This window comes from Oncorhynchus mykiss, chromosome 5, assembly GCF_013265735.2.
Source record: "Oncorhynchus mykiss isolate Arlee chromosome 5, USDA_OmykA_1.1, whole genome shotgun sequence".
Classification (NCBI taxonomy): Eukaryota; Metazoa; Chordata; class Actinopteri; order Salmoniformes; family Salmonidae; genus Oncorhynchus; species Oncorhynchus mykiss.
In genome coordinates, this window is record NC_048569.1 from 32,085,500 (window position 1) to 32,102,351 (window position 16,852).

General features: G+C 41.9%; 1 protein-coding gene across 3 annotated transcripts in view; it reads right to left on the bottom strand.

Annotated features, from left to right (window-relative positions):
* Window positions 1-737: 737 nt before the first annotated feature.
* The window catches only part of LOC110523606 (endoglin), a 64,795-nt gene continuing 48,680 nt past the window's right edge, over window positions 738-16,852 (bottom strand). For all 3 annotated transcript variants that reach the window (XM_021602463.2, XM_036977275.1, XM_036977276.1), the window contains 10 exons: window positions 15,317-15,488; window positions 14,996-15,176; window positions 14,760-14,865; window positions 14,325-14,526; window positions 11,138-11,286; window positions 10,475-10,705; window positions 9,918-9,984; window positions 6,473-6,580; window positions 6,294-6,341; window positions 738-6,016 (listed from right to left, as the gene is read on the bottom strand). In XM_021602463.2, coding sequence (XP_021458138.2) covers window positions 5,892-6,016; window positions 6,294-6,341; window positions 6,473-6,580; window positions 9,918-9,984; window positions 10,475-10,705; window positions 11,138-11,286; window positions 14,325-14,526; window positions 14,760-14,865; window positions 14,996-15,176; window positions 15,317-15,488 — 1,389 coding nt within the window. In that variant the 3' untranslated portion in view covers window positions 738-5,891. The remainder of the gene's footprint in view (window positions 6,017-6,293; window positions 6,342-6,472; window positions 6,581-9,917; window positions 9,985-10,474; window positions 10,706-11,137; window positions 11,287-14,324; window positions 14,527-14,759; window positions 14,866-14,995; window positions 15,177-15,316; window positions 15,489-16,852) is intronic.

Consider the following 16,852-nt stretch of genomic DNA (forward strand, 5'->3'; position numbering starts at 1 on the left):
AAAAAAAAATTTGCTTATATGGTATTTCTGTTTCTCAAAAACATTTGCAAATATTTCTAAAAACCTGTTTTCTCTTTGTCATTATGGGGTATTGTGTGTAGATTTATTTTATTTAATACATTTTAGAATAAGGCTGTAACGTAACAAAATGTGGAAAGAGGGAAGGGGTCTGCATACTTTCCGAATGCACTGCATATTGTAGGCAATTAATCCGTCCATAGAAGTGCTCAAACAAGCAGCATGAATGTATACTTTGACATACAGTAATAAGGGTGTGCTATATCTCATGTAATGCTGACCTTCAACAGCACGGGGGTGGAAAAGTCAACTTTGCAATTTACATACAGACAGCACGAATCCTTGAAAACCAAATGAATCATTGTGTGGTACTTAAGAACACACAAAATCCAACAGCTCTAGTTTAAAAACACATTGTTCCTTTCTTCCCATGATCGGAAGTGATTAATTGAAGACTAAAAGCATGCTGCTGCTGGCTGGCTTCATGTGTGATACTCCCTGCCTTGCCTGTGAAAGTGCACGGCCCAGCTTGCAAGCCTATATTATAATTGCTCTCTGATACTGTGTGTCTAACATTGTTGGAGACCCAATATATAGCAGTGGCTTGAGTCGCACAGCAGCTATGTTATGTCTTTAACCCTGCTCTTACATGTAATGCAGCAAGGGAATCATAATACTGTAGATCTGAAGATATCACAATAAGAGTCACAAACAATTCCTTTGGTTTATTCATTTTATTAAGACGTTTGATACACAAATAAAATATACATTTTTCAAAAGACAACATACAAATACATATGGTATAATTTTAGTTTGGTCAATGTGCCATGAAAGGAAAGATGGAATTCCCTGTGTCATGAGAACAACGCATAAAAAAAAAAAAAAAATTGGAGCAGCCATTTTGTTAAGATGACAGACTCTAACAAAGACATTCTGTGTAGAGAGACACATTAAACACAGGTGCATCCAAGCTTCGTTATCTAAGGCCTAATTTCTAACACAGCAGCCCAGTACAGATCACTATGAGGAAAAGGATTTTATGTTGTTGCTTTCATTTCAGAAAAAAATAGACAACATAAAAAGGTATTCCTGTGAATAAAATTCCTGTGGCGGGAGCTGTGTTGTGTGTGGGGTGACTTAATGGTTAACTAGGGTTTAGATATAGTACTTGACCACTTTATTCTTCCTCTCTCTCCAGGGGAGTTTTAATGTATTCAGGTTGTATGTATTCTTTTAGTTACAAAATATGTGACCAATCGATTCAATCTTTTGTAGCAACATTTGAAATTGTGTTTTTTACATTGGATAAAAGCAGAGACTCAGATGTACAAAATTGAAAATCAATTTTTGAGGAACAATGGGAAAGTAATTATTTGCAAGTTGATAAACTAGTAACCACACTTTTGATAAAATGGCTCTTGAATGTTTTGATAACCCTACAGGAGAGCTCTTCTTTGATTACCCCTATATTTAGCATCATTCACACCCTCTTAAGCCTTAGACCCAGCCATTATTTAAGGATTCACATGTAAGGCCATGTGCTAAACAGAGTGAGTAAGGTAGTAGCCTAAACTAAAACACTCCAGGTAAAAATAAACTTTATCTACTAGCAATACAAACTGATTGTCATAGCCAGCAACCATGCATGAAATGCTGTAGTCTGAATCTGCAGGTAGCTAAAGCTAACCAACTAGGTTCAATGTTAGCTAGCTAGCTAACTTTAGACTATAACTAGCAATGCAAATGGTTTCTGAGATAGGAATAATATTACTTCACAGTTCACACATGCAACGTTTGCCAGCAAGCTAACGTTCACTAGCTAGCTAACAGTACGCTTTAACTTGCAATGAAAACAAATTTCGGACTAAATTTGAAATGTATAATAGCTGAAAATGTAGCTAGACTCTTAACCGTACACATGGATGAACGCTTCATGGCAGACTAAAACCCCTTTATTTACGTTTTGTTTGTACAGCTTGTTTGGCTTGCGTTGTGTCAAGTCACTCCGGCTCACACTGACCATTTGCAGAAAGTAGTGTATCACAACTTTTTTCCACGGATCTTTGTCGATAGTGCTTGCTAAATTCAGGGCAGAAATGCTGTGGAGAGCAGTAGCATATTATGTCATAAAACTACAAAAATAATCAGCTTGTTTGAGTGACTACCATTGCATGTGATCACAGAAATACTGGATGACATTTTGCTCCACCACGTAGACCTTGCTTATTTGGGAGCGTCCCATCTTGAGAGCTGCGTTGAGTTGATCACTCAATAACAAAGATTCCCTCTCCTTTCTGGATTGAAATAAAGACACCTTCCCAATAGACACACACTCTCAAATGCACGTACACGGTCTTAAACACACATACACCATCTGTCTATCATTGTGAGTACAGGGAAACGTGCAGAGTGTGGAAGATTGCTTGGTGCGTGTGCATCTCTGAGCAGAAGTAGTCAGAGCCAGAGGTCGTGCAGGAATCTGCTGGGTTAACGACTGGATTAACTGACGGCTCATCTGATTTACCCTGTGTTCTGTCAGTATTCACAAAGAGCCTAGCTGTCACTGACTGTCTGATACTACAACTCTCCCTCAATCCACTGTTGCTTGCCTGTTTGGAGGTTCAGCTCAAGGGGATGCCACTCATACACTGACTGTCATGTGTTAAAGTCTTTGGCACACAATGGCTGCTGTGCATCAGGTGGGTGCTGCATTTCGGTGGTGGATGAGGTTCGTTTCCGTACCCCCAAACAAAAAAAATTAAGTGCTGCTGGTCCACAGTATTACAAATGGAATGCATCAGCCTATCACACCAGTACAGAGTATCTTGAATCAGAGAAGATTAGCTTTTGTTATTGTATGGCAGGGGGTTTAGGGTGAGATTAAAGTTGAATGGAGTAAGTTAGAGCAACAATAACTGTTTACATAACACCAGTAATGTGGGCTCTGGAGTTTGGCTTTAGCGACTTGATGGTTGTTTTAATGATGTTTATAGAAATGAATAACAAAACAAATCATACGATTTAAACTGGAATATAGAAAGTATAAATCTACGGCCATCTGGTTACAAATGACTACAAGTAAAAAAAAAAACTGCATTTTGTAATAGGGAATAGTCCAAGTTCTTTGGAACATATGGAGAATAACACAGAAGCTATGGAATTTATCAAATAAGAATATAAGAAACAACACTCCTACAAAATAAACTGCATGGACATTACATATAGAATTAACTCCTCATATTACGTAAATACTCAAGTGGCAATTTATAATGTTTGCCTCTGAGTGTACACATCTTAGAGTACATTCACACACACACACACACACACACACACACACACACACACACACACACACACACACACACACACACACACACACACACACACACACACACACACACACACACACACACCTGTATGCACTAACACACACACACCCTTGCATGCATGCACTCACTCACAGAAACACACACACAACGCATTATTAGCTACATCATTTTAAAAATAAAATGTAAAAAACACGTTGGGGCATTAAAAACACAGTGCTGGGTTGAGGAAGCTCACTTGGTTTTAAGATCGCTGCTTTTGGTGATGGTATCAAAACAAATTAATTACGAATGAATTATTAACTGCTTAACAAATATAGATTAGAATCTGTGTCCCTGTAGATTGGCATACTGAACTATAAAATAACTAGTACAATCATTACAATAACATTTTAAATGATATACTGTATACTTATGGTACAGTATTGCTGTTTCTTTAGGAGATACGGCTGAATGGAATGTTTGAAAGGAATGTCTTTATACCCAGCAGGTCATAACCACAAGGCTTTACTTTGTATTGTGAGAGCAATTTAAAATAGGTTAAAAAAAAGGCAATACAATCAAAATACATTTACATTTGTACACTTACACATAGAACGGGTTTGCACTTACAATTCAATCTGATTTCCATTTTCCTTGGCACTTGACATAAATAATTTCACGCTAAATTACAATAATGCCACAGTTTTTCCTGAGTTCAATCATTTTGATTTTGAATCTTTTTTTCCATCTTTAATAATGTAGCGCAATTTATTTGGTAACAACTTTTGCTTTGGTGATGACTTTGGTTTGCATTGAGGAAAGTGAAATGTTAATCAGACATACAATTTCAGATAAATATTATATTTTTAACAATTACTATAAAACCAACTCATTTGCTAAGGCTCATGCACACTACATGACCAAAAGTATGTGGACAACTGCTCGTTTAACATCTCATTCCAAATTTATGGGCATTAACATGGAGTTGGTCCCCCCTTTGCTGCTATAACATAATCCACTCTTCTGGGAAGCCTTTTCACTAGATGTAGGAACATTCAGCCACAAAAGCATTCGTGAGGTCGGACATTGATGTTGGGCGATTTAGGCCTGGCTCGCAGTCGGTGTTCCAATTGATCGTTTCCACTGAGCATTTCCACTGCTCCAGAGTCCTATGGAGGCGAGCTGTACACCACTCAATCCGACGCTTGACATGGCGCATGGTGAGTTTAGGCTTGTGTGCGGTTGCTCGGACATTTCATGAAGCTCCCAACAAACAATTCATGAAGCTCCAGACAAACAGTTATTGTGCTGACGTTACTTCCAGAGGCAGTTTGGAACTCTGTAGTGAGTGTTGCAACCGAGGACAGACATCCGGTTCTGTGAGCTTGTGTGGTGTACTACTTTGCGGCTGAGCAGTTGTTGGTCCTTGACGTTTTCACTTCACAATAACAGCACTTAGTTGACCAGGGCAGAAATTTGACAAGCTGACTTGTTGGAAAGGTGGCATCCTATGACGGTACCATGTTGAAAGTCACTGAGCTCTTCAGTAAGGCTATTCTACTGCCAATGTTTGTCTATGGAGATTGCATGGCTGTGTGCTCAATTTTATACACCAGAAATGGCTGAATCCACTAATTTGAAAAGGTGTCCACATACTTTTGTATACATCGTGCAACATTTGACTTGCAAGAAATGTTTTGCTATAAATTCTGCTTGTATGTAAGAGATGGCTCTGAGCAAAACAATATGATGTAACTCAAGTGAAATGGAATGAAAGAGAAAATAGTTTTTATTTATCTCACTAGCTCACCAGAAGAAGCCATTGTCAAGCTTATGCTTAACAATCCGATATCTACATAAATTAAGAGGTAGCCTTTTCCCAATCTTTCCTAAATCCCATGAAGACAGATTCCCCTTGTTGTTGGAAGAGAACATGGGATATTCTAGCTTTTTACTGTCTGAAATCTTTAAATCTGATATGGTGTCTTCCAGCCACCCATATACAGTAATACAAATTTTAATTCAAACTACAGTCAACGTCAAAGAACGGATGTCAGTCCAGAATCTATCTCTAAATTGCCTGGAAAAAGGGGCCTTGACATTTCCTATCACAACAATTGTGGATGTTGAGAGCCAAAACAGTTTATCTAATAATGTTTTTAAAGTCAATCTTTTGTCTTTTTTGCCCCCCTGACTGATTCTTATTGTGCCGCCATCAGAGAGGCACAATTCATTGAAAAGAATGCAGTGAATTTCCTGTTAGTTCTTGGGGATATGCTTTGTTTTTCCTGTTGCTGGGAGCCAGGGCCTTTTTTTCCATCCTCTCTGACTTCCAGTCTGGAACGTTTGCTGGGAGGCCGGAGAGGAGGGTGTTAGGAGCCTAGACTAGACTACAGCTGCCCCCCCCCCCCCAACCTAACCCCCCTCAGGTTGGTGAGAAAGGATGTGTGATGTGGTGTGACTAAAGAGAGGGGGTAATGCTTTCTTAAGCATTGTGAAAGACCGACCAAATAGCATGGAGCCCCCTCAGTGTGACGGAGAGGGGAGACGGTGGTGGTGATGGTGTCATGCCATGCTGCTTGTTGGCGTGCTCTGAGTGCTGCCAATGCTGGCGTTGGCACTACTGTTCTCAGAGGGGGAGGGGTTGTTGGAGACAGGTTGCCGTTTGCTGGTCAGAGAGCAAGGACATTCTGGAGAGAAAGGACAATTTTTTTATTGATGTTAACCAATTTGTCAAACTCAATTTCAGCTTGCAAACCAACTGCTTCTGGGATAATAAAGACTGATTGACTGGTTGGTTGGTTGTTTGAGGGATAGTGATCATGAGAAAGATCAGAAAAGGAGGAGGAGACAGGTTTACCTCATCGATATGGTTTGCCTACTCTACTATTCCCCCTTCAGGGAAAATAGAACTCTATACGTTTAACTGGGACTGGCATCAACCAGAAACAGTGACTAGCATCTTACTCGAGAGGTTTGCAGTAGTCGATCCTACATCCAGTCCGGTGGGGTATCCTAGATCCCATAAAACAAAATAATACTGTTTTAAATTAAGTTTGAATGAAAAGGGAAATAGACCTCAAAAAACCCTTTTGTATGGTATGTAAATGTAACACCACAAAAGAGATAGGTAGACTCCGACTCACCTGTGCGGATCTTGATGACCCACAGAGCTCCAATGAGCAGAACTCCGATTAGGAAACCTCCAAAGGCAATGCCCAGCACGGCTGACAGACCAAAGTCAATACACGCCACTAGAACACACAGGAGAAACACATGAATTAATGTCTCACATTGAGGTGTTTAGTAGAATTGTTGGATATCCATGGATATCAGTGGAATCACTGAGAGATTATTCCTCCTATGATTTCCTCATTTCCAGCACACAACCAGTTAACATTACAAGCTCATGCATTTTTCTTTGTCTCAAGCACATTGCACATTGCACATTGCACAATTGAGGCCAAATCTGTTTGTGGAAACAAATGGTTATCACTGATGTGATGAAGTTTTGGCTCTGTCATCATGTGAATTTAAGTTTGTGGTCACACTGCTTGGCCCTGGCAGTGCCCCCTGGGCAGCCTGTGTGTGGCATTGTCCCATACAAGCTGTTCCAGCAATTACAGACGTAGGAGCAAACAAAACAACTCTTAAGCCAATGGCTGAGGCAAAATTGCTCTCCCTCGACGGAGCTCTCAAATCAGCTTAGCTGAAAACAGGCTCTGGCCATGTGCTGCTAGCTCTGGCACTGACACTTACACACACACACACTTACACACACACACACACACACACACACACACACACACACACACACAAACACGTGTGCATCCAAGCACGCAAGCATACGTGCACAAATGTATACACACGAAGACACACAGACAAGTTCCCCAGCTTCTGCTACTTCCCTAATGGAAATCTCCAACATGGATCCTGAGAATTTGGGAGGAAGCTAATCATCCGTCCTCTGGGCAGGAGCCATCCTGTGTCTTAACAATGACTGAATATATGAATGGACAAAGCCATCAATCACGTGACACCATACATTCCTATGTGAAAACTCAATAGCTAATTGAAGCCAAATTAAGTATAATGAAATGTTCACATAACATGCGCAGTTTGAGCTACTCCAATCCAGTTTCCTTGGGATGTCCTTAACCCATTGAAGTTGACATTTAAAATGGTTAAGGGTTAAGATTACGTTATAGTTAAGGTTAGGGTTAGTGTAAGGGTTAGGAGGGTAGGGACGTCACAAGGATCCCCGATAGCACTGACCCTCCAGGATGTGACTTTGCAGGCTGGCTCAGTGCTGCCCCCTCTCATTGAGTAACTCAAGTTGAATGCCGACTGGGGTACTGCAGGCTGCCATTAGCAACTCAATTATCCTTAAGTTCTTCTGCGTGCGGACATACATTTGGTGTATTTGCGGACATACATTTGGTGTATTTGAAGCAATTATTGGTTGTCTTGAATTTCTATTTTATTTACACGAAGATTGACCAGATTGCCATTTTTCCATTCACTATAGTGGGGGATCCTGTTTTCTAACAATGCCTGCAGTACCGCTGTCAGCCTTGAACTTCCATGGCTTCAATGACAGTCATTCTCCCCTGTGCTTTACACTAGGCCCAGCATTACACTAGGCTCTCTCTTTTCTTGAAGGACAGGAAAGACAGGATGCAGGAAGGATGAGGGTCTGTATTCTGTTTGTTTGGCTGCACCGCTTGCCATCATCCTTCAAGACTGTTAATATTGCTATTGATGGTTTCCATGGATTAATCTATAAGAATAATTAAGATAATTCATCCCCTCACCCTATTAAAATCCATCTCTGCTCTGCTGTCACAACATAATGAAATGCTTGTGTACCATCATAATGAATCTAATGTGGGATACATCCTTCAATTAAATCTCATGAATTAGATTGTAAGTGATTAAAGTAATCTTTATAGGAGGGGAATTATCTACTACCAGTATTACCGACTCAAAGGCCCTGTCCCAGTCCATGTCTAAACAGAAGAATGTTTTAAAGTATTTTTTACATTTGTTTTCCAGAATGGGCCGGAAAGCAAACAGGGACAGGAAGTAGAAGCTGCGTCGCAGGTGGGGTGGTGGGGACGGACAGCTGCAGGCCTGCACTACAACACTATGACTCCCAAGAGTCCTCTGGGGGATAGCTACCAAACAGGAAGGACAGCCGAGGGGAAGCCATATCCTGGCCAATCAAAACAGGCGAGGCTCCCAGCAGCAGCCAGCAGCAGTCAGTCGGCCTCAACTGAGCTCCAATTCTCTGGCCAGAATTCTGAAGAAGAACTGAGTGGAACTGACTACATGACCGTAGGCGACCAATTCGGAGAGCCCATAGAGTTGGTTGGCTCCAGTTGTTTGGTGTGTGCACTGTGTGGGCAGGCATGGATGCAAGGAGCGTTGAGGTCAATGAGGAGTTGCCTGAAGTTTAACGGGAAAAAACGTTGATCCCTTGCCACGGATTCCCTTTCATCCTGAGTCCCTCCACGCACTCACATGACCTTTCCTTGACATAGGGACCATAATGGGTTGGCTGACAAAACAGGGACACAATAACAAAAATGAGCAGTGAGGGCCTGGCAGCATCAGCCTAAAACACCAACATCAGCTGATAAACCAACCTGTATCCTCTTCTTCTGTGTGAGGAAATTGCAGGAAAAAATAAGTTGTTGGCCAAATTTGGGGAGCTGTGTGGTAAGCCAAAACATGAATCTGAAGTTTGTCGTCTTTTCTTTTCCTTTTTGCAAAAAAATGATGGGTTTCCCTTCTGGGCTTACAGCGGTTGAGGAATGCGATATTTGTTCCTGACTCATCTGCCCGGAGATTGTCCTCCCCTTTGAAGAGTAACACCTTCCCCCTTTTGTGTTCAGGGCCTCTGTCTCTGACAATAGCGCCAGGCCCGGGGCCCATGTTTGGATAGACGGCCCAGCAGCCAGACCTCGGACACAATGGATCACCTCCGAGGGTCATTACTGGCTGATTGTGGCCACAAGGTCAGGCTGCAGGCCTTCCTAAGGAGGAGGCCCCACCTCACATCCCCTCCATGACCCGTCTCTCTCTGACCTCATCATCGGCATGATGACTGGCCCAACGTTGGAGTGGAGCTCGATGGTAGGCAGTACAACCGAGATGGACAGACAAGCCAGCCAGCCTCTGCTGTGGCCAGAATGAAATGGATGATGGAATGTTCCAATAGAGGAATTATTGAGGGTTGAGGAGGACAATGTGGTGTCTCTCCTACTGTTGCATTTGACAGCAGTGTTAGTGGTGATTTCATTTGACTATCTTTCTTTCTTTTTTTTTAAAGGAAAAAACTATTGCGCAGAATAGGGGAAGGTAGGGTCATCCCAACGACAGAGAAGAGTCGTGTTTTAAAATACACCCAAATATGAATTTATGAATCTTGATTAGGACTAACAATGGGATTATCATGTGTACTGTAAATGTTACCTGATGCCAAAACTGATCAGAGAAAAATGAAGGACAGGGTTGCCAGAAGGACAAACTACAGTACAACAACAGAGCTGGAAGGCTTTAAAACTTTGCAGTTAAAACTGAACTCACTTGGTGGCGGGATGTATGTCTGGGTGACCTCCAAGTTCCTCTTCACTCTTCCTCCATCTCCACATTTCTACAAGACATTACCAAAAGAGAGAGTGATACAAACCAATCATTAAGTGTACTTTGTTGACAAAGATACTAAAAATTACTAAAGTAAACTCGAAACACCAAAAATGCCTTGATGATGAAGTGAAAGTTCACTGGAGATTTGGCTTGTTGACTAAGCCACAGCTTAGAATTAACATAGTTTAGTTAAACATGCTGGCACACACTATTACTTTAAGAATCTACTCTGCTTATGATATTTCAGTCTAACTCTAAAAGTACACGTACTAGAAGCATAGCTACTGTTATGATGTTGAAATAAATGTGTCAGAGAAAAACTTCAGATTTAATGAATAAATGCTCAATGGAAACATCTATTTGGATGTTTCGGCACACCAATTTTTTTATTAAAGAAAAGATACAAAAATAAATTACAGCAAAATATTGTGTCCTATAAGTCAATAAAGCAATACCCCTCTTTCCCCCCACCACCCATATCTCCTCCACCTACATACCTCGCTGAAGCAGAGTTTGACGGAGCACTCCAGGTCCCAGCTAGTGGAGGCCAGGTCTTGGAGCAGCTCTAAGGAGAAGCTAACCCTGGTACTGTTGGGGCACACGGTGGAGGAGCATACCTCTGGCCTGAAGGGCATGTCCCTCACCACCGGGCAAGAACCCTTGGAGCGCACCGAGCAGTTGATCACCTTGATGGTCAGGACAATCTCCCCCAGTGTCCGCCCTGAGATCTGGAGAGGAGAGGGATGTAAAGTGAGGACAGGAATGATTGGAGTCCTGGAAATGTTTGCATACACTACAGTATGGGTGTTATTTTGTAGCGTAGAGCAGGCCTGGTGGGAGATGTTGGTGGATGTATTTGCTGGTGGATGTATTTGCTCTCATAACTGTATATGGTCACGCTCTATCATGCATGTTGTTATATACTGTACATAAATAGTACGATACTATCAAAATTATTCTCAAACAAGTTCTCTCTCAAACATGAATACCTGTCTAGCTTGCCATACTATGGAAGAGATGTTTGCTCTCTGTGTTCGGAGCGTGCAGTTGTGAAGGTGTGCAGGGCTTAGGGGGTGAGAATGTGGGCACGGCTGAGGAACTGGGAGTGGATTACTAAGAGCGGGAGGGTGCTGGAGTGAAATAAATAAAAGGGCTCTCACCTCTGCGTAGATCCTCTTGTCGCTTTGCACCTTGGTGTTGGGGTCCAGAGGGGAGCGGTAGTCTGGAGAGGTGTACAGTTGCATGAGTAGAGGCATCTGAGGGGGGCTGGGGGGCGATGGGGTTGTCTCGGTTGGTACAGCCTCTGTGACTGAGACAGCAAGACACAAAAATCACCCGACAGTAATAATCCATTTGTCCAGGATACTACAGGATTGGTGCACCATATAGATTAGTTGAACTGATTAGTTAATAAACACCCTAACCCTAAATAATAATAATAATAATGTTGACTAAGCAAGCCAGTCTAGTACAGGGCTAGTCTAGTACAGAGCTAGTCTAGTACAGAGCTAGTCTAGTACAGGAGCTAGTCTAGTACAGAGCTAGTCTAGTACAGGAGCTAGTCTAGTACAGGGCTAGTCTAGTACAGGAGCTAGTCTAGTACAGGAGCCCGTCTAGTACAGGAGCTAGTCTAGTACAGGGTTAGTCTAGTACAGAGCTAGTCTAGTACAGGAGCTAGTCTACTACAGGGCTAGTCTACTACAGGGCTAGTCTAGTACAGAGCTAGTCTAGTACAGGAGCTAGTCTAGTACAGAGCTAGTCTAGTACAGAGCTAGTCTAGTACAGAGCTAGTCTATTACAGGAGCTAGTCTAGTACAGAGCCAGTCTACTACAGGAGCTAGTCTACTACAGAAACTAGTCTACTACAGGAGCCAGTCTACTACAGGAACCAGTCTAGTACAGAGATAGTCTAGTACAGAGCTAGTCTAGTACAGGAGCCAGTCTAGTACAGAGCCAGTCTAGTACAGAGCTAGTCTAGTACAGAGCTAGTCTAGTACAGGAGCTAGTCTACTACAGGAGCAAGTCTAGTACAGAGCTAGTCTAGTACAGAGCCAGTCTAGTACAGAGCTAGTCTAGTACAGAGCTAGTCTAGTACAGAGCCAGTCTAGTACAAAGCTAGTCTAGTACAGAGCTAGTCTAGTACAGGAGCCAGTCTACTACAGGAGCCAGTCTAGTACAGAGCTAGTCTAGTACAGGAGCTAGTCTACTACAGGAGCTAGTCTAGAACAGGAGCCAGTCTAGTACAGAGCTAGTCTAGTACAGAGCTAGTCTAGTACAGGAGCCAGTCTACTACAGGAGCCAGTCTAGTACAGAGCTAGTCTAGTACAGGAGCTAGTCTACTACAGGAGCTAGTCTAGAACAGGAGCCAGTCTAGTACAGAGCAAGTCTAGTACAGGAGCTAGTCTAGTACAGGAGCTAGTCTAGTACAGGGCTAGTCTAGTACAGGAGCCAGTCTACTACAGGAGCCACTCTGGTACTGAGCTAGTCTAGTACAGAGCTAGTCTACTACAGGAGCCAGTCTAGTACAGGAGCTAGTCTACTACAGGAGCCAGTCTAGTACAGGAGCTAGTCTACTACAGGAGCCAGTCTACTACAGGAGCTAGTCTACTACAGGAGCTAGCTGGCAACAATGTCATACTGTTAGCTACCAATTACTGAGAGCTTACTAAAGCATATTTTTTACTGCAGTTTTGCACCATTATACCAAACAACAATATGAGCATTTATGTTCTTGTTGAACTGGTCACTCTGAATTTGGATTTACTGTTTGGGCAAGTTTACAGACAATTGACAGGAACGGTGTCATAACACAACTCCCTAGTCATTCTACCCTTGCTAGAGGCTAATAGTACTACAGTGGCTTCTGAAAGTATTCACCCCCTTGACATTCTTCCTATTTACAACCTGGAATTAAAATAGATTTTATGGGGGTTTGTATCATCTGATTTACACAGCATGCCTATCACTTTGAATATGCAAAATATTTTTTATTGTGAAACAAACAAGGAATAAGACAACAAAAATACTTTGCAGAGCCATCTTTTGCAGCAATTACAGCTGCAAGTCTCTTGGGGTATGTCTCTGTAAGCTTGGCACATCTAGCCACTGGGATTTTTGCCTATTCTTCAGGGTAAAACTGCTCCAGCTCCTTCAAGTTGGATGGGTTCTGCTGGTGTACAGCAATCTTTAAGTCATACCACAGATTTTCAATTGGATTGAGGTCTGGGCTTTGACTAGGCAATTCCAAGACATTTAAATGTTTCCCCTTAAACCACTCAAGTGCACGCTTAGGGTCATTGTCCTGTTGGAAGGTGAACCTCTGTCCCAGTCTCAAATCTCTGAAAGACTGAGACAGGTTTCCATCAAGAATTTTCCCGTATTGAGCGCCATCCATCATTCCTTCAATTCTGACCAGTTTCCCAGTCCCTGCCGGATGGTGTTCTCGGGTGATGAGAGGTGTTGGGTTTGCGGCAGATATAGAGTTTTCCTTGATGACCAAAAAGCTCAATTTGACCTTCTTCCATATTTGGGAGTCTCCCATATGCCTTTTGGCGAGTGTTTGCTTATTTTTTTCTTTAAGCAATGGCTTTTTTCTGGCCACTCTTCTGTAAAGCCCAGCTCTGTGGAGTGTACGGCTTAAAGTGGTCCCATGGACAGATACTCAAATATCTGCTGTGGAGCTTTGCAGCTCCTTCAGGGTTATATTTGGTCTCTTTGTTGCCTCTCTGATTAATGCCCTCCTTGCCTGGTCCGTAAGTTTTGGTGGGCGCCCTCTCTTGGCAGGTTTGTTGTGGTGCCATATTCTTTCATTTTTTTAAATAATGAATTTAGTGGTGCTCCATGGGATGTTCAAAGTTTCTTATATTTTTTTGTAACCCAACCCTGATCTGTACTTGTCCACAACGTTGTCCCTGACCTGTTTGGAGAGCTCCTTGGTCTTCATGGTGTCCCTTTCTTGGTGGTGCCCCTTGCTTAGTGGTGTTGCAGACTCTGGGGCCTTTCAGAACAGGTGTATACACTGACATCATGTGACAGATCATGTGACACTTAGATTGCACACAAATGGATTTTATTTAACTAATTATGTGACTTCTGAAGGTAATTGGTTGCACCAGATCTTATTTAGGGGCTTTGTAGCAAATGGGGTGAATACTGTACATATGTACAAGTTATTATTTTCATTTCACTTCACCAATTTGGATGATTTTGTGTATGTCCATTACATGAAATCAACTAAAAATCTGTTTAAATTACAGGTTGTAATGCAACAAAATAGGAAAAACGCCAAAGTGGATGAATACTTTTGCAAGGCACTGTATGCTCACTGTGTCTCTAGCTGTATCTTACCTGAAATGTGTTCCTTATTCCCTAGGACCAGTGTGACCATGGTGCCCTCGGTTCGGATCTCAGAGTAGCTGGTGATGGTACTGGCTCTGAAATGGTCCAAGGCCGTCTTCTGTACAGCATCAGCACTGTCTGTGGAGATGGTGATAGTGGGAGGGATCTTATGCATCATGCTGGTGGCAGCAAGCAGGATCACGTTGTTGGACTGAGCGAGAAAGAGAGAGAGGGAAAGAGAGATCAAATGAACCATATATAGTAGAGAGTATTTTTCCATTTCTATAGGACAACTTTGTCAGTCACATATAATAATTCAAGTTATGCATAACTGGGCATGAAATTAACACCAGAAAAATGCAGGTAACATATGAGTCATTGGTGATTCAGTTTCAGACATTGATACTACAATTTAGCCAGCAGTAGATGTTGTCCAGTGCTTACACTGAAGCTGGTGTGCTTTGGGTCATGGATGCTCCACACGGTACCCTGAGGTCCTCTTAGGAACAGACTGATCTGCCTCTCACTGATGACGTGCACAGAGACAAGGCTGGAAGAACAAAATAGTATGTTACTTTACAGTTCAAGAGCACCAACACACATTACAATCACCTATATAATGCCACTATCATGGAATTTGTTGCTAATGTTTTCAGCCAAGAGACTCTTCGGTGTCGTACCGAATGCTGACATCCTCCGGGATGTTGACGATGTACAGTTCTTTCTCAGTGTGGCTGTGGGGAGGCTGGTTCGAGCAGGATTTGAGCAAACGCATGTTTGATTCTAACTTCAGATAGTGCTTGAGCGCATGCCATTCATTTTCAAGAGTACAGTTGTTGGAGCCAGTTGGAAGTCTTGTTCCTGTAAAATCATTAACATGTATTATTCAGATGTGTTACATTATCTGCCAATATACCGCCACAGTTTATCTTAACAAACAAAGCAAAAAAAGGACTTGAGAATTGTGTAAGTTTGAGGGACGTTGTATGTATCTGTCTCACCCTCTCTCCCTGTGGAAGCGATGCTCATTGGGTTCTGGATGGTGGTGAAGGACGTCACCCCACCAAACTTCTCGGCGGCCCACCTCACTATATCTTTATTGTCTGTGGGAAAGGCTTTTTTCTGGACGTTCACAATTGTCCCCATGATTTGCATATTGGAATCATTTGCCACCTGGTGAGTAAAGGAAAATACATTCAACATTTAATTTCAAGACTTTGACCATCTATCTATTATTGCATGTCAAGTTATGATTCTATAGGTTCAAATCAATTGAACCTGTATTGCAATAATGATACCCAGTATCTCTTTGACCCCTGGTCAAACTAAATCATAGAAGAGTATTGAGGAGGCTGCTATAAAAATGTACAAACTACTAATTTCCTACTATTCTCAGGTTATTCTCACAAGTATATTTGTCCAGTTTTCTTAGAGAAGACGTGTGTGCCTAGGCAGTAGTTTATCAATAAATACACTACATGTACAAGGCAATTGAATATGACTGAATATGTCTGTTAACATGATCCACTACATTCTTTTTTGTTTCCTTTATGTACATGGAGGGATTATTTTTTATATACAGCCCTAAGTCATTAAGACACTACCTCTAGGAGGGCCAGACAGCTCTGCTTGTCAGAGCCTTATTTAGAGCCTGCTAACTCATGTTTGCCCAACAGCCACATTAAAGCATGCACCCCCTCACCCTCCTCCCTATCGCCCTCTTTCTGCCTGTCTATTGATCTCTCTCTTTTTCTCTCTCTCTCTCTTTATTTTCTGAGCAGAGCAGGGCCATTTGAAAAGGAATGTTTATTATGGTAAAGTGTCCACAAGCCTGTTTGCACAACCCAGTTGGAGCCAAGGTCTTTCCTTTGCTTCCTGAGTGGGGCAGGGAAATGGGACCTTTTTAACTATGTGCGTCAGTGGAGTCGGCTGGAATCTGGCTCCATACGGGTATACATATATACATCCAGCCTAGCGCATACACACCACAACACACATTCCCCTGTTCCCCCGCCAGGCTAGAGGAATAATGGATTGTAGATGAATCACTCAAGTAGGGGGTCTACTGTAATGGGGCGGTTAAGTGACGTTTCAGTGTAACCTAAGAGTCGTGCCAGGGTTAGGATCAATTCTGAATTTCTTAATTCAATTCAACCCATTCATTGAAATTTACATTTTAATTGAACACACCCCACAGGAAGCAGAATTTGAATGAAAAGAAGTATAATTTCAACTGAGACATTAAATTCAACTGAGACATTAAGCATGAAAGTCTTATTCCTTTGACAAATCTTTTATCAAAAACATCTTCCACTTATTACTGCAAAGAATACGGATACCATTTCAAATATTATTGTCTTTTTTTGTATTTTTCTCATTAGATTAGGTTGATCCCTTCCATTCTGTCGTTTTTTTTTTGCATTCTGGGAATTTTGTATGATATGTAAGTGAGTTATGAATTATTCTAAACCTACAAAAGGATCTTAGAATATTTCCAGACTACTGTAATTATTTTAAATACATGTAAGGAGAATGAG